We start from the raw sequence: 20,150 nt of genomic DNA, 5'->3' as shown, positions 1-20,150 counted from the left end.
GAGGTGCAGCAGGATGCCAGGGAAAGCACTGTGGAAAGGTGGTGCTGGTGTTCCCTGGGCGTTTGGGCACAGCCGGGGCTGGGTCCGATTCGAGGCAACCACGCCTTGCCGTTGTGGCAGCGTTCTGCACCACGTGAATCCATACTAAGGGAACAGCCTTCGGCATGAACAAGGCCACAGGGAGGGGGCTCTGAAACCCAGTCGTACAGCTGTAGGGCTAGTACAAGATACCTAGGCCCAAGCCTTGTTCCTGCAGCTGGGGCCCGACTAATCCCGTCTCTGGAGCAGGGTGCAAAGGGAGGGAGGTTTAGGAAACTGCGTCTCCCCATGCAGCACAGGCTGTTTCTCCCTAGCCTGGCCAGAGGGCTCCAGCAGCCAAGTTTAACTAGAACACCCGACAGCTCTTCTAGACCACAAGGCAAAATGGACTAAACCGAGGCAGAAGCCAGGTGCTGCCTGTTAGCCACCTATGTCCCTCCATCACGCGGTAGCAGAGAGGCTAACGTAGCCCAAGGAAAAGGTCTAAGTTTGCTTCTGCAGCCTCCACCAGGGCCACTATATGGGAGCCAGCGGCAGGGCTCAGAACTTGACTTGTCAGTCATTTAGTGGCACAAGGAACCTGATAAGTCAGTTAACTACAATCTGCCTCCCTGCAGAGACCTTTGGTTAGAAGATCAGGCTCATTCCCCCCCCAGCAGATAAGGACCACATCAAGGTTGTACAAAACTGCTTTAATCAGAACAGTTGGAAAAACCCACCAACTTCAAGTCAGAGCAAAAGCCACCTGTGCGTGTTTGACCGGCTGGTGGCAAAGGCTGAGGTGTGACACGCAGGGAGCACTCGGGCTTGGGAGGATAGGAGAGGCCTTTTCCCCAGGTCTGTTTCACCACAGCACCTTGGCTTTCCCCGCAGAAAGAGAAGACGGCCTCCTTCAGCGGTCGAAAGCTTCGGCCAGACTTTCCCCCGTGTGCAATCCAGCAGATTCGGCACTTGGTCACAGCAGGCATCATTCCAGGGTCCTTCTGGGGTTCAGAGTGAGTGGCCAGCCTGACAGCACCCCCTTCCCCAGTGCTGAGCCATTCCCAATTCAATCCCGGCTTTTAACACACAAACTCAAGGAAAACCACGCTCCGGGGCAGGTTCCTCGGCTTCATGCAACAGACGCTTTCACGTGAAAGCCAAACCAGCCAGCATCCGAGACACTAAACTTTTTGGCAACAGCTGCCCGGGGGTGGGGGGAACCTTCTCCTAAAGTCAACACGCAAGTTCCCATGGCAACAGGCCTCAGCAGCCGGCAGGAGAAGGAGCAAAGAAATACACGGCGATGAGGATGAAGTAGACCATCACCAGCACCGTACCTGGGGCAGTGAGAACAGCCAGTTAGGAGAACGGGAGTCCAGCCCTGGAACAGGGACGGAGAATTGGGACAGAGGAGTTTGCACTGGCTGGAACAGCTGCCCATTTGCTCCGGACGGAATCCGGGAGTTCACACGGACAAGGGAAGGGACCGTTGGGAGCTGGATAAGAGCAGGTCAGGACAATCCCTGCTCCAGAGCGACTGCCTGCGGGGGCCGAGTCACCCACCAGTTACATGAACTCAGCCACTTGACTCCCACAGCAGCAGGGTGAAGTTCCAGGCCCTTTAAACTGCTACACTGCACACTCAGGGCAGCTCTCAGGGCCTGGGGACAAGGCCTGAATCCCTGGCTGCTATGGCCCCGCCCCTTCTGCCCAAGGCTCCGCCCCTTCTGGGAGCACAGAGCCAGCCTCACCCCCCCCCACCTTCCCAGGGTCCTGTAGAGCTTGTGGCCTCCCCTGGAGGGTCTGGAACTTCTGGGGAGGAGCATGAAGGAAAGCTGCCCTTCCCCCGGGAGCAGAGAAGACTTTCTAGCCTTAGAGCCACTGACTGGGATTCACGCACACAGGACACGGTGAGGCCCCTTTGCACGGTCAATCCCTGGCCCGAGCGTGCTCGAGAAGCACGGGAACGTTGTCAGAGGCGGAGGGAGGGGGTTAGAAACCCCCCCCCCGCCTCCCCGAGGGCCCTTACCTTGGAAGTAGTCACACTTGCCGTCCATGAAGGTGTAGTTCATGAGAACCACACTGAACATGCTGGCGTAGACGTGGAGGTCACTGAAGACGAGTGTGAAGCCGGTCGGCTGTGGAAAGGGAGAGAGCAGCTTTTAGGACCCCGGCACGTCAGCCCTGGCGATCACACACACACACACGTCAGAACGCTGGTTCCACCCGTTTAGACAGGCCCCGTTCCTCACCTGGGGACTCCCTCACCCACCCCACTCTGTCTGAACAACCAAGCGATGCACCAACAGCGCAAAAGGAAACAACTTTCGTCAACGTGCAGGATAAAATTCGTTAGCCTGCCATGTCCCCCATCCCTAGGGGGCAGGGGGAGGCTGGTTCTTGTTGCTCTGGATCACGTGTTAGCAAGACTCACCGATCCTTTGTCAGCTCCGTTTTAAGTATGAGCAGGTAGAGAGACAGCGAGGGCGCTAGTCACTTGTCTGCAGCCTGCCCGCAGCGAGGGGACCAGGGACTAGCTCTGAAAGCCAGACAGGTGGGGGGAGCCGGTCTTGCAACTGCCTGCCCCATTCCTGCTCTCAGGATGGCATAGCCTAGTCACACCTCTTCTCCGGCGCCTTTCACCACCACCGGCAGCATGTTCCTACTTGCATGGCCTTAAGCATGCCGTGGTCACGAACACCTGCAGCCACAGCTGCTTCCCCAAAGCCCGGAGCCCACTGGTGGAGAGGGACAGACGTCGGAGTATCCGGTTACGGCCCCAGTGCCACGACTTACGTAGAAGACGGTGAAGAGCACCAGGATGGGTATCTGAAGCATGCAGACCTGGACAGCGATACAGCTCCCGATCTCAATGCTAGGGAAGAGGAGCAGACACAGCAAGTTAGCCCAAGCTCTAGGCTCCTAACTGCGTTCGAGCTATAGCTCCCTGCAAGGGGCAGAGGTCAGACCCCCTTCTAGAGCACTATCCAGACAATAGCCCCGGGTACTTCCCAGCCGGTTTCTTCAAACAGCGCAAGAGTAAAGATTCGTGCTGACGCGCGACCTCAAAGTCCCTGATCGCTGAAGCGTTCCAGAGCTCCAGCATGGGCTAGGAGGCCCCATTTATGGTTTGGGGCTCTTCTCCCACACACAGGGGGACCCATCATAAGTTGGAGAGGGTCCAGCTGTCAGGGAGGGGCAGTGCCATGCACTCAAGACGGTGGAGATGGAGCAGATATCTTCTCCTTGTGAAATCATATTTGGGATCAGTTTCTAGCAAGAAGCAATGGGACAAGGACAAGCAACAAGGGGCTTAAATTGCAGCAAGGGAGATTTAGGTTGGACATTAGGAAAAAACTTTCTACCAGGTGGTGAAAGTGGAATAAGTTGCCTGGGGAAGTTGTGGAATCTCCATCTTTGGAGATATTGAAGAGCGAGTTAGTCAGGGATGATCTAGACCAGCATGTCTTAAAGTATTAAAGTTCCGCAGCACGCCGGTGTGCCACGAGGCAGTTGGAGGTGTGCCGTGGAGAACAGAGTTTAAAATGGCCACCCTTAAAAGGGCATTGCCCTTTTCTCCTGATAAAAGGGCAAACTGTTCGGTCTTTTTTGCTTAACTTCTATTCCCTGTCCATTTTTGTTGCTTTGTCTTGCTCAACAACTTTTCCCAGTCTCTTTTTTGGGAGGGAGGGGGGTCCACAACTTTCCCCCTGGGAATGGCCGCCCTTAGAGGGGTAAGCCTTTCTTTTTGTTCAACAAAAAATCCTTGGTGATCCCCATAAAAAAAAAAGTTGTTTGGTGTTTCGCGATCTTGAAAAGTTTAACACACATTGATCTAGACGGTGCTTGGTCCCGCCGTGAGGGCAGGGGGCTGGACTCGACGACCTCTCAAAGTCCCTCCCAGTTCTAGTGTTCTGTGATACTATGGGCTCCAGGCCAGGTAACTCCTGCGCTAGCTATGGATCCTGGCATGCCCAGCGCCACCTTCCCACCAAAGTCCATGAGAGCTGCAGTGCACCAAGCAGTTTCCCGGGATCGGGGGCACACCCAGCAGCTCCTTGCAGCCTGGCCCATGTCAGGGTGTCTCCAGCAGCAGGGAGTGGGGATGTGGAACCCTTAACTCTGGAGTTTAGACAGGCTGGCTTAGACATTTAAGGCTCTAGGAAGACTGGATCTTCCATGCTTCCATAACCAGAGCCAGGGAGCAGACGGCTCTTCCCTTCCCCCTACATCCCACCCCTGGGAGCCAAGACCTCAATTACAGCCAGCAGTGGATTTCCACCAACCCCTCCGGAGAGCCTGCAGATGATTTCCAACACTGCAACTCTGCTGGGTGCATCTCTGGATGGGAGCCCTTCCTCCTAGAGCAGGGATGGGCAAGAGGCATCCTGCTGCCCAGGTGCCGCTCGACAGGGTTCATTTGCGGCTTCCGGGCTGGGCCACGGCTCCCCGCGGCTCCCACTGGCTGGGAACAGCGAATTGCCGACACTGGGAGCTGCAGGTGAGTCTGGCAGCCCGTCAGGGGCTAACCCTGACAAACAGCATGTGGCCTGCAGGCTGCTTACTGACCACCCATCTTGCAGGGTTCCCGGGTGCACCTAGAACTCTAGCTCACGTACCAGCCGCATCTCAGAGCTTTAAAAGAGGTTTCCTACTGGGCAACGTGGAGACGACTCGGCGTCCGTTCACGCTGCTCCTGGAAGCCCTGGGCAAACCCCAGCCTCTGGCCACGCGCAAGCACCCGCAGAGGCCCTGCCAGGGCTGGGGAACTCACCTCAAACTCAGGTTGTTCTGCAGGGCAAACTGGATCCCGTTGACGAGCTCGGGCAGCTCGGGCACCATGGCCAGCACCGTCACCCCGATGAAATACTGCCAAGGAGAGAGAGTCAGCGCAGGGCCAGCGAACTGCTCTGCCCCCTCCGTGGCCATGCCGGGCCTGCGCTGTACGGCAGCGGGCTCCCAGCTCGGGGCGTCTGCTCCTTGGGAAGAAAAGCAGCTGGCCTAGGGCAGCCTCAGGTCAGTGGTGGGCAGTCGAGGCCAGCAAGACGGTCGCAACCAAGACGGTCTCCCGAGATGGGGGAGTTTTGCTCCCTGCACTTGGTACCTAGAACTTGCAGGGGGCAGGCCAACTGTACCGCAGCAGCGGTTTGACTGGCTACAGAGGGAGCGTCCGGCTTGCAGCCCGCCCCTCACTTGACATGCCCCGGCTTTACGTGGGGGTCACGGCAGTAATACGGGTTGGGAACAGCCTATACGGATGGAGACTTGCAGCATCTGGCAACCCTGCAGGGGAGCAACTGTGCAAAAGGGCTCGTGGGCCACACACAGAACCCTGGTGGGCAGCAGGGCGCCCACCGCTGCTCTAGATTAGTGTCTCAACTGTTCCTGCGCATCCAGAAATATAATCTATGCCATCATGTGCTGGAAGTGTCCGTCTGCTATGTACATTGGACAAACGTCTCAGACACTTCGCCAAAGGATCAATACCCACAAAACAGATATCAGACAAGATCACAAAGAAAAAACAGTTTCTTGCCATTTTAACCAGAAAGGACACTCTCTAAATGACTTAACCACCTGCATTCTGCTACAAAGACCTTTTACATCTGCACTTGAAAGGGAATCCTCTGAACTGTCATTCATGTTAAAATTCGACACTATCTGAGAAGGACTGAACAAACACTTGAACTATCTTACCCATTACCAAGATAGCTTCCCCAATTATCACCTCTAATACCATTAGCTCACAGACATCCCACTCTCCCCACCTCTAATATCAATTCACAGACACTTACCTTCCTTCCTCCCCCCCGGTTCTGAAAAGTGATTTGTCCTTTTCATATTTGTTCATTTTTTTTAATTGTATCCTTTGGTATCTATGGTTGTGACTATTTTCTTCCACTATTTGATCTGAGGAAGTGGGTCTGGCCCACGAAAGCTCATCATCTAATAAACCATCTTGTTAGTCTTTAAAGTGCTACATTGTCCTGCATTTTGCTTCAGCTACCCCAGACTAACACGGCTACATTTCTATCACTACTCCCTTTAAAAAAGTGTCTAAGTACCCCCCGCACCTACCATTTTCAGACCATTTTTCTTTTTCTACCATTGCAACATTTGTTTAAACAACTTAATCGTAGCTGGATGGGCGATGAAATTTTTGGGTGTAAAAAGTACAAAAATAGTAAAAGCGCCATAAAACGTAAAACATTCAGTTCTTCATTTTTCAGGTGTGTTGACGTACCTCCCAGACTTCTCTCGAGTACCCGAGGCTACTCGTACCACTGGTTAAGAAACACTGCCCTAGATCCAGCGCCCGGGCAGGGGGCTGAGTGGTTCTCCAGGGGGTCTATGGGTGTGCCCCCAGGGCCAGCGCGCCCTGCAGGAACACATGCACCTGGAGGAGATGCGGCGTGACCGGTGACAGGCGTGAGCACACAGACGGCATCTCCCCCTCCCATGGGGCTGGGCAGGCACTCTGGTACCAAGGAGCATTCACGGAAGATGGGTCCGTCCATGAGGGTCAGGGATGCAACCCCCCAGCTGCGAGTGTTCTACAGCCCGTGGTTCTCAGCCTTCCCAGACCACTGTAGCCGTGCCATCGGGGAGCTTCGAGTGCCCCCTGGTGTGGGGCCCAGGAAACTGCCCTGCTTCCCCCCCCCCACCCCAAAACAGGTCCTGTGAGCTTCCTGGGCCTTGCAACCCCCAGGGTGAGAAATGCTGAACTGGAGGAGCTGGCGTACCCCCGAGAAAGCCTCCGCCTACCCCACACAGTCCCCTGGCCGAGGCCCCCGGCAGCCAGAGGCGTGGGATGCCAAGCCAGGGATCACTCGCTCATGGCCCGCTCCGTTCACCCTCTCTAAAGCACCTGGCACTGGCCACGGCTGGCAACAGGAGGCTGGGCTAGAGGGACCAACGGCTCGACCCAGCCTGGCCACTCATGGGAGGAGCCAGCCCTCCCTAGTCCAGCACGTTAGCGGTACCAGGCCCACTCAAACCCAGCCGGGTCACTAAATGGTGCCAACTCCCCCGGACCCAGCCAGAGGCTTCCCCCCTCTGAACGTTCAGGTCAGTGGCCCCCGGCTCTGGGTTTAGACCCACTCCCCTGTATTCCAAGCCAGGCTCTCCAGGGCTGGCTCCTCACCTGCGAGACGGTGGAGTTGGAGAGGATGGGGCTGATGTGCTCCGTGGCCAGGTCCGCGCAGGCCGACATGCACAGGGTGGAGAGCAGAAGGATGAGCAGGGCTCTGCAGCGGGACCAGTGGACCACGGCGCTGTGGTGGTGACCGGGCACTGTGCAAAGCAAGGAGGTGCGTGAGCAGAGCCGGCCCCGGCCCACGAGGGAGTCCCACGTCGACTCAGCCCCACCCGAGAGCTGCAGCCTAGGGTCCCGCTCAGCCGCCCGGTTACCCCCGGGAAGGGGAGACGCTACCCGAGCTTCGGGTGGAGCCAGCTTTGCCCCCCAGGAGCCTCGCTCTGCCCCCGAGTCTGGGGGTTTGGAGCCTGTGCATGGGCAGGTTCAGTTACCGTTCCCTGCCCCGGATTGGGGACTTGAATGTCAGTTCACCTGTGGGGCTCAATAGCGCCGACCGGGAGAGCACCCAGTCTCCCCTGGGTGCCCCCCTTGCGGCAGGAGGGGGCTGTTTTACTCCTACAGCGCCGGCGGTGCATTCGCAGCACGCCAGGGCAGGTCCCAGCCCCAAGTGCACAGAGCCAGCGGCACTGCCAGGAGTAGCCCCGGGAGTCCTGGCTCCCAATGCCCCGCCCTGGGCAGCGAAGAGCCCGGCATCCACCCGCCAACGCTCTGAGCTGGACCCAGGGGAGCCCAGCTCCCGGGCCGGCCGCGGCGGGGACTCACTGTGGCAGTCGCTGATGTGGATGTCGTAGATGTGCGAGTGAGTCTTCAGGGTGAACAGGAGGCCGATGATGTAGGCGGCAGGGAGCAGGAGGGACACTGTGTACACCAGGGGCCTGCAACACACCAGACCTGCTGGGGCCGGACGCAGAAACCCTGCTGCCCTCCCCAGCCACTCCCAGGAAGTCTCCTCTGGCCTTTCCCCAAGGGGGCCCTGGGGCGGGGGTGGGGGTGGGAGAAGGGGTAGGCTTCTCCTCTAGCCCCCCCTCCACTCCAGGATCCCTGCACTCAGAGCTTGCTGGAGAAAGCCCCGATCAGCACAAGCGCCCCACGCAGGAGTGTGCAGAGCAAGCAGACGCTGGCAGCAGAGCCAGGCTGCGGGGAGGGAGCCCAAGGAAGAATTAACCCTCCTCCCCCCTCTCCGGGAGGCTGCCTTGCCAGGACAGTCCCATCTCCACGCTGCGTCCTGGCGCCCTGCGCTAGCAGGAAGGAGCGGCAGAGCGATGGGTCCTGTCGTGTCTGAGGCCGGCGGGACGTAGGGGCGGGGGTTCAGCTGAGACCAGCACTTGTTCTCCAGACAAGTCCACACTCCCCACCCGGAGACCAACAATAGGCCCATTTCACAGGTAATAAGACAGAGGCCATCTGGCTAAGCCAGTGGCAGAGCCCAGATCAGCACCTGCTCTCCTAGAGCGGGCCGGCGCAGAGCTCTGGCGAGCCTGGCACAGAGGAGAATGGAAGCAAGGCAGCTCGCAGGGGTCAGAGCACTGCAGCCTGGCAGAGCCAGACTGGTGCCCGGATGGGGACTAGCGAGCGGGAGGCGGACAAGGAAGCTCCGTGCCGTGGCACAGGTCGAAGTCGACGGCGTCCCCTCGCAGCGGGGCTCCTCCCTGCTCCCAGTAGCAGGGAGGGCTGATCCGCTCCGTCTGCGTGCTGGGACAGCCGGGCAGGCACTTACTGGACGTGTTTGTAGAAGAGGGTGCCGTTGTGCTCCATCTACAAAACAAGAGCCACAAGAGGGTTGGTTAGTGCCGGAGATCCACCGGCCTAAGTGCCACATCCTCAGTGCAGGATGGCTGGCGAATGACGAGGATGCACGGCAGCCCTGATCTCCACCCTCACCCCCGACGGCTGCTGGGGAGCAGCCGTTTGTCAGACGGGAGCAGAGCCCCAAATCCGTGACGGTTACTTGCTGTAACGGGAGATGGAGTGACTCTGCACGCACTGCGGAAACTAACCGGGGCACAGGGGGGGGGGGGGGGGGGTGGACACCCCTTGAGGGCTAGAGACCGAGGCTCTTCCCTGCATCCAGAGCGCAGTGCAGGCCGAACGGGGGCGGGGGGCCTGAAATCCAGGCCCCGTTGCAGAGTGAAGGAAGCAGCCAGTTCTCTGAGCATCTGGTCCCACTGAAGCAGATACTGGAACTCTGCTAGCGCGTAACACTCAGCACCCCCGGGAAGAAACGTGGCCCTGGTCGGACACACCACACTCCTCGGAGGCGTTCCTGGGCCCCGCACGCGTGGCAGAGCATGGAGAGCCCCGCCACCAGGCCTGCGCGAGAGCCAAGACGCAGAGCGAGGTCCCGGCGTCCCACCCACCAGGTCGAAGTGGCAGTTCTGGCAGAGGTAGTGGCCAGCCAGACTGTGGGTGATGTTCTGGCACTCGCCGCAGACCAGCCGCCCGTAGACTTTGGAGAACAGCGTCGGCGCGAAGACGCCTGGCAGGAGAGAGGCAGGGAGTGAGGCACAGACAGGAGTGGGGGGGGGGGTTCCGCGCCATCACCAGCATTGGCCCAAGGCGAGACACGGGCAATAGCACAGGACCGAGACAAGTTGGGGGGAAAATCCACATTCTGGCCTGATCCAACTGAGCTGCAGAGCAGAGTCCCACTGAAGTGCGGCAGGCAAATACATGCAGATCCGCCCCCACAGCAGCCGCCTAAGAGCAATTCCTAGCCCCCTCCAGCTGATAACCAGACCCGGGAGACCAGCTGCTGGGGAACAGCTTCCCTTTCACAGGCACTTCCCAACCCACCCGGGAGCCCAAGGACACAGGGCCAGGGGCCATAGAGAGGCCTGAAGATGGGAGAGCCAGCAGCAGGCAAACTCTGCAGGAGAGTGGGTGCTGCCCCCCCGTCCAGGCTGGCCAGAAACACCCCCTTTCCTCCGTCCTGTACCTGCAGCTCCAGCGCTGGGCCAGTTCCTCGCTTACCTCCCACGGATAAGAAGAGCAGGGCGGAGCTGACACCAGCCGATCTGCTGTTAAACCTCTGCTCCTGGTGGCGGATGCCGCCGATCACCATGCACAAGCCCTAGAAAGGCACAGAGGAAGCGCGTGCATCACCCTCCCAGGTGGTGTGCTGTCTGCACGGCAGCCCGGCTAGCTAGGGGACTCCCCCCCCCCCCCACGGCCCTGCAGGCCACTCAGTCGTGCAACCCATGCGTGTGAGCAGCAGCGGCCGCTTCCAAGAGGAAAGGTCGGACCAAGTTCGAAGCTGCCTGCTCCCAGGGACCGTGTCGACGGCCGAGCCTGGAGCACCGCCCCGGGCCACGCGCCTCCGGCCAGACTCACTGGTATGAAGAGGACGCAGCCCAAGAGGGTTCCCGTCAAGGCCGACTTCACAATCTCCTCGTAACACTTGTTCCCCTCCCGGGAGCCTTTGATCAGCGCCGTGATGTAGAAGGTCAGCTCGATGATGGAGCCGAAGGAGGCGTTCACCACCGCCCCCACCGCGAAGTTGCTCTGAGCTGAAATACTAAGGCACACGGGGGTTAGTTTGCGCAGGGAGATCGGGGACAGCACCAGAGTGGAGCCAGCAGGAATAGGAGAATTCCTGAGACAGGCTCAATCTTCTACACTGGAGCCATTCGGCTCCAGCCCTCAAAAGGGTCTCTCCTAGGGCAACCAGGATGGCGCGGTGCTCTCCAGATCTTTGCACGGCACTCTCAGCCCAGAGGGGGAAACCCATGAGCTGGCCAAAAGCTGCCGGACGCGGGCGAGGTCTCTGGGACTCCCCGGGCTGCCACTGGGGGCCCTGCGCTATCAGAGGCGCTGCCTCACCTGCAGCAGACTGAGGGTCCTTCCCTTCTAGCGCTGCCTGCAGGGCTATTGCAGGAGCAGGGGCACATTCGGGTCGAGGGGCCCTGGGCCAGAACAAAATGGGGGGGGGGGGAGCTCCTTCTGCCCAGTCCACCCCACCTTGCACTCCAGCTGGGCTGTGGGGCGAGCTCCCGGTGCGTCCTGGCTGGAGCGCTGACTAGGAGGGGGACAGAGCCAGGTACGCCCTCTGTATCCTGACCCCCCTCTGCAGCAGCAGCACCAGGCAGAACAGGTCTGGTGCAGGGGGCCTCTTTTGCCAGGGCCCCCAGACTGGCCTGGCCTCTGGGCACGGGCCTCGCTGGCCAGGGGCTAATCCACCACCGCACAGGAGGGCTGCACAGTCCAGGAGGCGGCAGGGCCTGGCTAGCGCACGAGGCGCCAGCGACACTCCGGAGTCCAAGAATCCCATGAGGCGTTCGTGCTGCAGCTGGCAGGAGCCGGCTGCCTGCCACAGGGACACTCTGCCCAAGCAGCGGCTGGACGCCTCCCGGCAAGGATGGCAAGGAGGGGGTGGGGGGGAGCCCATGCCAGGCTGTGCCGTTTGCTGGTGAGAGGTTGCGATGCGGGTTCCGACCTGGGAGGGACGTTAACACCCGGGATTGCCTGGCCCCTGTGGGACGTGGGGGAAGGCGCCGGCTCACCTGGCGATGGCCATGCCGATGTAGTAGGAGAGGGGCATGATGGAGAGCAGCGAGAGGGTGAACTTCACCAGGGAGCTGGTGAGACGGTTGTGGCTGTCGACGTAGCCCAGCACCAGCGTCACAATGACGAGTGGCAGCAGATCTGCGTGGCGGCAGGTCAAGGGGCCTTCCAGGCAGGCGTGCGGCACCCGGCCCCAGGACCAGAGCGCCTGGGAGGTGGGCGTGCTTCGCTGCCACGCCTCCAGAGGCAGAGCTGCAAAGGTTCACCATCCAGGGAGCAAGCCCATCTCCCAGTCTTGCTCCTCGGCCGCAAGGCCCACCTCCCGTTTTGCCTACTCCCTGGCCAGCCCCCCTGCCAGAGTAGGCACAGTACGACGCTCACACTCCAGCCAGGCTCAGTCCCTCCCTCCCTGGCCCTGCCTTCGCCTGCTGCTCGACACGCACCAGGAGTGGAGAGCTTGCAGGGCAGAGGCTGCCCTCACAGCTCTGGGGGGGGGGGGGGGGGAGGATCCCCATCGGGCCTTGGTTCCTCCATATCCCCGGCCTGCCCGTCGCGTTGCCCGGCGACGCCGCGCGCCCGCCCGAAGGATACTGACAGCGAAGACGTTGATCCCGTCCACCGCGTATTTGTAGTAATAGGCATTGACGGCGTGGTAGCAGCACAGGATGACTTCAGCCTCCAGCGGCACCTCTGTCTGAGGGGAGAGAGGCCAGGCTTTAGGCTTGCCGCCAACCGGACGCCAGCCTGGCTATTCCAGGCAGGGCCGGGCCTGGCATCATTTCCCCGGCTTCCTCGTGGCCCTGCGGCTCTCCCGAAGGAGGGGAGGGTGTTCGGACAAGGGGAAACGCTGATGGAGTCACTGGGCTTGGACACTCCCCTCTGCCCTTCTCTGGGGATGGAGGGTCCTTTAACGAGGGTCTTAGGGCAGGTTTGTCTGGAGGTCCAGGCTAGTCGCTTTGGATCGGCCCGGCCTGCTCTGCAGCCAGGAAGGAGACGGACGAGGAGAGCCCCCATTCCGTCCTCCCGGTCCAGCTGCCCCCCTGCCGGTCACGGGTGGGAAAGGTTACGGGCCGCTCCCTCTAGACGCCGCCCTCCGCCGCCTCCCCAGGGGCAGGGCCCCAGCACCAACCTTCCTCATCCGCTGGACGTGCACGTGCTCCGGGGGCAGGAGCAGGACGGTGGTGAGGGTGCGGGCGTTCATCTTGGCAATGGGGATGATGAACACCAAGAGCCAGGCGACGAAGCAGACCAGGCTGTGGGCGAGCGCGAGGACCGGGTAGCCCAGCAGGAGCCAGAGGTAAGTGTTCACACGCCGCTGAGAGGGGAGGAAGAGCAAAGCAGGGACTGCGTGAGCAGCCACGGAGACGCTTCCAGACCATGGAAGCTCAGACCACGACCCCCAGGCCTCAGTTACAGGGACCGTACGCTTGGAGGACACCTACGGGGGCCCTGTGGATCCCTCCTCTGGCCCAGGGACGCAGAAACCAGACAGGTGTCCCTGCTGGCGCTGTCCCACGCCAAGAGGGACGGCTATAGACCCAGCTGCGAGCCAAGCCACAGCTGATCCAGCACAGGAGGTTCCCCCTCCTCGGGGGTCACTAGCCCTCGGCAGGGCCCTACTGTAGCGCTAGGCTGGGTCAGGGCCCTGCGTTAGAGCAGAGAGGACCCTGCAATCTTCACTGCCATGGTAACCACGGCCAGGGCCGCATTATGACTTCCGTGGGCCCCTTCCTCCATAAAAAAAAAAAAAAAAAAAAAATATATTAAAAAATTCTTGATATAACTTTAAATACTTCAACTTTTTCCCCCCTGTTTTAGGCAAAGTTGAATAGATTTTCATGGGTGCTAAAAGTTTTTTAAAATCAGAAGGAAAAAAATGAAATTAAAACATTTTTGTGGGCCCCAGGCACTGTGCCTACTGGATTAGTCGGCCCTGAGCGGCACTAGGTACCTGCGCGGGAGCATTGCCAACAAGAGGAAGGGGAAGGCAGCGCCCACTGGCCCCTCTGCGGAGGGGAGTCCGACGCAGACCCCTCGCGGGCGAGAGCCGGGGAGGTGCCTCAACGTTCAGTCCCAGCGGAGCTGGCTGGGGCCAGGCTGTCGTAGCCCATCCCCTGCCTCCCGGGGAAGGGGCCTTACCCAGTGCGTGGCCTCAGCGCGGCTGCCAGGGGCCGGCGGGGCGCCGGGGCCCGTCTCGTGGTGGATGAGCAGCGGGGTGCTCTCCTTCGCCTCGTTCACCTCCGAGATGACCTCACACTTGCTGAACTTGATGCTGCACTTCCGAGAGCAGCCTCTGGTCTGGGAGAGGGGAGAGCACGAGAGTCGGGAGGACATCGGAGGACTCCTCCCCCGCCCCCGCCAGGCCGAGACTCAGCCAGGAGAGTAGTTTACTTCCACAGAGGCTGGTGCTGCCTCGCTGCAGGGCCAAGGCCAACGTGGCCCCTCTGGCTTTGCACCAACCATTTTACACTAGCCCTTGGCAGCTCTAGGCTGGCTCAGGGCCCGGTGCTACAGCAGAGGCCTGCACCTTCTGCTGGGGAGCAGGGGACCCCGCGATCATTGCTACCATGGTAACCGCCGCCCTGAGCTGCATTAGGTACGGATGCGGGATCTTTCCCATCACTGGCTCCTTTTCCGGCCGGATGCACGGGGCAAGCCAGCCAGCTCCCTCCCCCCCACCGCTAGAGGGATGGGGCAGGGAAGAGGCCATGCTCATGCAGTTGGTGCACCAGTTGGCTGGGGGGCGCCCCCGTCCAGAGCTGGGCACGGACCCTGCCACAGCGCCCGCCGAGACGAAGCAGGCGGCCCGTTTTCCACCCCGCCATGCCCCACTACCTTCTGAATCACTTTGCCAAACGGCCAGAGGAAATACCCAGCGAGGTTCCAGCACAGCTTCCCTGCGGGCAGAAGAGAAACGTCACCTGCCGGGCTCGAACCGGGCTCCTTGGGATAATTCCCTCAGAATCCTTTGGCTCTCTGCTCAGGAGACAGACTCCCTCCCGCCCAGGGAACCCCAGGGCCCCCCAGCAGCCTTTAGGTCAGCGGTTCTACCTACCGAGAAGGGAGGGGGAGACGAGGCAGCCAATGGAAATGAAGAATTACCCAAGACGACCTTCCTGTCTATAACCTCCCATGTTGCACTAAACGGCCTGGTCCTTGTGGCAGGACCCTGCCTGCTTCTCACACATTTCTGGGGCCTTTGAGGAAAGCAAATCAAGTCCCAGCGGAGGGCAGCCCCTGGTCAAGTTCTCCTGCCCAGCAGGGAGGAAACGCCCTTTTACAGCGGGGAAGAAGAGCAGCGTCCAGCAATTTCGCTTCACCCCCCACGATGAGCCTGGTCACAGGCCTGGGAGTAGAACCCAAGTGTCCTCATGTCAGAGCCATCAGCAGGGTCTGAAGGCAGGTTTGGGGGAACAGGATTTTTTTTGGGGGGGAAGCAGTCTCATTGCTGCAGGGCGGTGAAATCTGTCCCCTGGATGTGTTACATAGGCAGCAAATGAACTTGCTGCAAAACTCCTATGTCTCCACTGGAGAGGGACAGATCTTGGAAGAGGGGCATGCTGCCTGGAGTGTGGAGTTAGCTGTAGGCAGCACACAGGAAATCTTTCACCAAGACAAGGCTCAGGCCAGCAGGATCAGCTAGGCTGGCCTCCTGCACTCCGCAGGCCAGATTTCATCTTACAATTCCCACATCAAGCCCAAGAACTTGCACTTGGATTGAAGTGTCTTTCAGTGGGACTGTAGCGATGGAGAATTTACTACATCCCAACAATCTGTTACCCCCTGTTAATTGCTCAAGGGCTGCGAGTTCTCCATCACCTGGATCTAAGTTACTGGGTGTCTTATGTTGCTTCCCAAGACCCTGTGTAGCTCCTGCATCCCTCCCACAGATGTGATCTAATGCTCTAAGGCAGTGGTTCCCCCCGCCCACACACACACACTATTTTGAAAAACCCTCATCCCACCCCCCACAGCAAAACTTGCAAGCAAAAAAACCCAAAGGAAAAAACAGGGCAGCAAAACTTGATGGGAGGGGAGGCTGGGTTGCCTCACGCCCCCCCCCGGAATTTCTTCATGCCCCCCAGTTTGGGAACCCGTGCTCTAAGGGGAAGGAAGAATTAAATTTGCTAGGTTTGTACAGCAGCTAGCACACCAGGGCCCCCAGCTAATCTCCCAAGCACTAGGGTGCTACACTAAGGTAACAAGCTATAATATGACCAAGTGCCAGAAAACTCAGTTGGCCATCTAAGGGATTAACAAGCCAGCCCAGATTCCCAGCAGGGATCGCGTCGTGTCCAGTGCACAGTGGTCCCTGGCTTTTAGGCCTACGATAACACACGCTACAGTTCACGAGTCGGCAGGACGCACCGTAGGGCGCTCCCAGGACCGTGAGGAACATCAGGGCAGAAACCAGGAGGTAGAGGAGGGAGAGCCACCATCCAAACAGCAGCAGGTAGAGGATGTTCCCGCAGGTGACGGTGGAACCTGGGAAAGAGAAGACACAAGGACGCAAGGAGTTCCCTGTGGGGAAGCGACGAGAGGCAAGTTGAGGATTGGTCCGGCTGCTTTGGGAATCATCACATCTACTTCACAAGGACAAAATTCTGCGCCAGGAGTAGGGATGCACGAGTGCGTTTAGCAACGTGACTGAGTAACCACTAAAGTCAGTGGTTACCCGCCCGGCGGGCTCGGCTGTAAAGTTTAAACAAGTTTTATACTGCAGAGCCCGCAGCAAAACCTCCCTGGGAGTGGGGTCGGCAGCACCTGGTCCCCCCCCCCGGAAGAAGCATCGACACTGCAGCAAAGTTGCCCCCTAGAGAGTGAGGCTGGCTAGGACGGCTGCCGGCCCCGCTCCAAAGGGAGGCGGTGTCTCTGTGGGCGAGAGCTAGCATGTAACCTGCAGGGGGGTGGGGGATCACGTCCAGGTCTGCCACGGACAGGGGCTGCAGCAGCCCTCTGCCTGGGGAGCTGCTCCAGCCCCTCTAGGTTAACCAGAACTGGTAACCTCGCCTGGTAAGGATGCAGCTTGCTGGTTAACCTTCCACATCCTGAGTAAGGAGCTGAATTAGTAGCCCCAGCAACAGCCCTGCTTACCCATTAAATATCATCGAATTCTAGCACACTCGAACGGGAAGGGACCTCAAGAGGTGATCGAGTCCAGTCCCCTCCCCCATGGCACAACCCAGCACCATCTAGACCATCCCTGACAGGTGTCTGTCCAACCTGCTCTTCAATATCTCCAGAGATGGGGATTCCACAACCTCCCTGGGCAATTTACTGCAGTGTTCAATCACAGTTAAAAAGTTTTTCTTAATGTCCAACCTAAACCTCCCGTGCTGCAGTTTAAACCCATTGCTTCTTGTCCGGTCATCAGAGGTCAAGGAGAACAATCCCCCCCCCCCTTGTAACGCTCTTTTAGGTACTTGAAAACCACTATCATGTCCCCTCTGTCTTCTCTTTCCTAAAGAAGCCCAGTTTTCAGTCTTCCCTCATAGGTCATGTTTTCTAGAAGTCATTCTTGTTGCTCTTCTCTGGACCTTCTCCAAATGTGTCTTGCAATGTGGTGCCCAGAACTGAACAATACTCCAGCTGAGGCCTAATCAGTGCAGAGTAGAGCAGAAGAACGACATCTCGGGTCTTGCTCACAACACTCCTGTTAATACCTCCCAGAATCACGTTTGCTTTTTTTGCAACAGCATCACACTGTTGACTCATTTAGCTTGTGGTCCACTATGACCCTTAGATCCCTTTCTGCAGGACTCCCCCCAGACAGTCGCTTCCCAATTCTGTGTGTGTGAAACTATTTGTTCCTTCCTAAGTGGAGCACTTTGCATTTGTCCTTAAGCTTCATCCTGTTTACCTCAGACCGTTTATCTAGTTTGTCCAGATCATTTTGAAGTATGACCCTACCCTCCAAAGCACTTGCAAACCCTCCCAGCTTGGTATCACCTGCAAAGTTAATAAGCATCCCCTCTGTGCCCATATCTAACTTGTTGATGAAGATATTGAACAGATCTGGTCCCAAAGACAGGCAATATGTAGAGCTAGGGCTAGGAATCCATAACTCAAGAGCCCTGCTAGGTGGGGGGAGGTGGCTAAGCCCCTCTGCAGAACGCAAGCAGTCTTCAGTGGGTTTCTAGCCCATGTATCTGCAACGCCAACAGCTGGCAACTGGGACGTGAGGCAGTGCAGTCTTCCTGAGGCTGCAGACAGACTGCTCCGGTGCCTTTGCTGCTGCTCAGCTTTCCCCCAAGCTGCCTGGAATCAGGTCAGTCTGCTACTATTCCAGAGCCCTTAAAGCCACCATCGAGTTGATTTCGAGGTGGGAGGGAATAAGGAGGATTTTTGTGCCCCAAGGTGGAGAGAGGAGATAGAGCAGCTAAGATCAGAAAAGCGTCTCCAGCAATAGCACACAAGACAGGCCAGACTGAATCAGACCCAAGGGCCATCTAGCCCGATATCCTGTCTTGCTACAGTGGCCAATGCCAGGTGCTTCTGTTCCTTCCCTCAGGACAGGCAATAGCGATCCATCCCGTTGTCCACAACCAGGCGGTAGCCCGCACACTAGGGACATTCAGAGCACAAGGCTCCATCTCCTGGCTGCGCGTGCCACTGGTTGAAAGCAGGCAGGCCTTGTATTTCCCACGCCCAGTAGCCACGGGCAACGAGGGGAAGAAACCCTTGTTAGGAGGCAGCAACAGCACCCCTTCTTCCCCTCGGTCATTGGAAACTTATGGGGGAGAGAATAGACGCATGGCAGGGACCTGAAGTTCTGCATATTGTGGCTGCCTGCTTACCATTGGTGTATTTCTTTGGCTAAGGAGCATAGGCCCAGCTAGGAAGCACCGATTAGTTCTTCTGAGCCCCAAGGTGCATCATGGACAGCAGCGCCAACCCTCCTCCCCCAAAATCCCTGCTACTGTATTCAGCCCTGGCCCAAAGGGCTCTCCCACGGGAGAAGAGAAGTGGCCATCAGCCATCTCAGCAGAGAGGACCAGTACAGAATGGGCAAAGTAGCACCAGTGCTGCCAATTCTAGTTCATTAGAAGGAAAAAAAAAAAAAAAAAAAAAAAAAGAGAGAGAGAGACCAGGTTCACAGTTTGACTTCAGAAATGGGAACCACACAGGAGTGACGTAACAAGGACAGTCACAAGCTACATGGATGCTGGTTTTATAGGCTACCATGAGAGAGGCTCAAATTAAGAGTATACCCCACATTTAAAAAACGCCCCCCACAAAACAAACAGCAAGAGCCAAAACACCACCATGGCTAAACAGAGTTAAGTAGTTAGAGGGAAAAGGCAGCCCTTTACAAACTGGAAATCAAATCCTACAGAGGAAAACAGGAAGTCAGTACTCTGGCAAGCCAAGTATAATTCGGCAAGCAAAAAAAAAAATTTTGAAGAGCAACAGGAAAAAAAGTTTTACGACATTAGAAGCGGGAAGCCTGCCAGACAGTCAGTGAGGCCCACTGGACCATCCAGGTGCTGAAGGAACACTCAGACAAGGCCCAATGCGGAGAAGCTAAATGGATTCTTTGCATCCATCTTCACTTCCTAGGATGCGAAGGAGATGCCCACCCCGAGCCATTCTTTTTAGGGGGGGGGGACATTTGACACTTCAATCCATTCGGAATTTTGGAACCAAATGGTCAATTAAACAGTAATAAGAACATAAGAACGGCCGTACTGGGTCAGACCGAAGGTCCATTAGCCCAGTATCCTGTCTGCCGACAGTGGCCAGCACCAGGTGCCCCAGAGAGGGTGGACCAAAGACAAAGATCAAGCGATTTGTCTCCTGCCATCCCTCTCCAGCCTCTGACAAACAGAGGCCAAGGACACCATTTTATCCCCTGGCTAATAGCCTTTTATGGACCTAACCTCCATGAAATTATCTAGCTTCTCTTTAAACTCTATTATAGTCCTAGCCTTCACAGCCTCCCCTGGCAAGGAGTTCCACAGGTTGACTACATGCTGTGTCAAGAAGAACATCCTTTTATTAGTTTTAAGCCTGCTCCCCATTAATTTCATTTGGTGACCTCTAGTTCTTCTATTTAGGGAACTAATAAATAACTTTTCTTTATCGGCCCTCTCCACACCACTCATGATTTTATAGACCTCTATCATATTCCCCCTCAGTCTCCTCTTTTCTAAACTGAAAAGTCCCAGTCGCTTTAACCTCTCCTCATATGGGACCCGTTCCAAACCCCTCATCATTTTAGTTGCCCTTTTCTGAACCCCTTCCAAGGCCAAAATATTTTTTTTGAGGTGAGGAGACCACATCTGTACACAGTATTCAAGATGTGGGCGTACCATAGTTTTATACAGGGGCAGTAAGATATTCTGCGTCTTATTTTCTATCCCTTTCTTAATAATTCCTAGCATCCTATTTGCCTTTTTGACCGCCGCTGCACACTGCGTGGAAGTTTCCAGAGAACTGTCCACGATAACTCCAAGATCCCTTTCCTGATTTGTCGTAGCCAAATTAGCCCCCCATCATACTGTACATATAGTTGGGGTTAATTTTTCCTGAT

The 20,150-nt window shown here is 57.6% G+C and overlaps 1 protein-coding gene across 2 annotated transcripts in view; it reads right to left on the bottom strand.

Moving 5' to 3' along the window:
* Window positions 1-716: 716 nt before the first annotated feature.
* Window positions 717-20,150, bottom strand: part of LOC102448560 (uncharacterized) — a 35,670-nt gene continuing 16,236 nt past the window's right edge. The window contains exons 5-20 of one of the 2 annotated variants that reach the window (XM_075925316.2): window positions 15,986-16,138; window positions 14,453-14,514; window positions 13,757-13,915; window positions 12,747-12,932; window positions 12,209-12,311; window positions 11,617-11,758; window positions 10,448-10,631; window positions 10,088-10,187; window positions 9,475-9,593; window positions 8,835-8,872; window positions 7,880-7,992; window positions 7,166-7,314; window positions 4,796-4,890; window positions 2,818-2,896; window positions 2,051-2,159; window positions 717-1,358 (exon numbers count right to left, since the gene is read on the bottom strand). In XM_075925316.2, the coding sequence (XP_075781431.1) occupies window positions 1,285-1,358; window positions 2,051-2,159; window positions 2,818-2,896; window positions 4,796-4,890; window positions 7,166-7,314; window positions 7,880-7,992; window positions 8,835-8,872; window positions 9,475-9,593; window positions 10,088-10,187; window positions 10,448-10,631; window positions 11,617-11,758; window positions 12,209-12,311; window positions 12,747-12,932; window positions 13,757-13,915; window positions 14,453-14,514; window positions 15,986-16,138 (1,865 nt within the window). In that variant the 3' untranslated portion in view covers window positions 717-1,284. The remainder of the gene's footprint in view (window positions 1,359-2,050; window positions 2,160-2,817; window positions 2,897-4,795; window positions 4,891-7,165; window positions 7,315-7,879; window positions 7,993-8,834; window positions 8,873-9,474; window positions 9,594-10,087; window positions 10,188-10,447; window positions 10,632-11,616; window positions 11,759-12,208; window positions 12,312-12,746; window positions 12,933-13,756; window positions 13,916-14,452; window positions 14,515-15,985; window positions 16,139-20,150) is intronic. The other variant, XM_075925321.2, reaches the window with a different exon arrangement.

Source organism: Pelodiscus sinensis, chromosome 1 (genome assembly GCF_052426305.1).
Source record: "Pelodiscus sinensis isolate ZL-2025 chromosome 1, ASM5242630v1, whole genome shotgun sequence".
NCBI lineage: Eukaryota > Metazoa > Chordata > Testudines > Trionychidae > Pelodiscus > Pelodiscus sinensis.
This window is presented reverse-complemented; position numbering and strand designations above follow the sequence as displayed.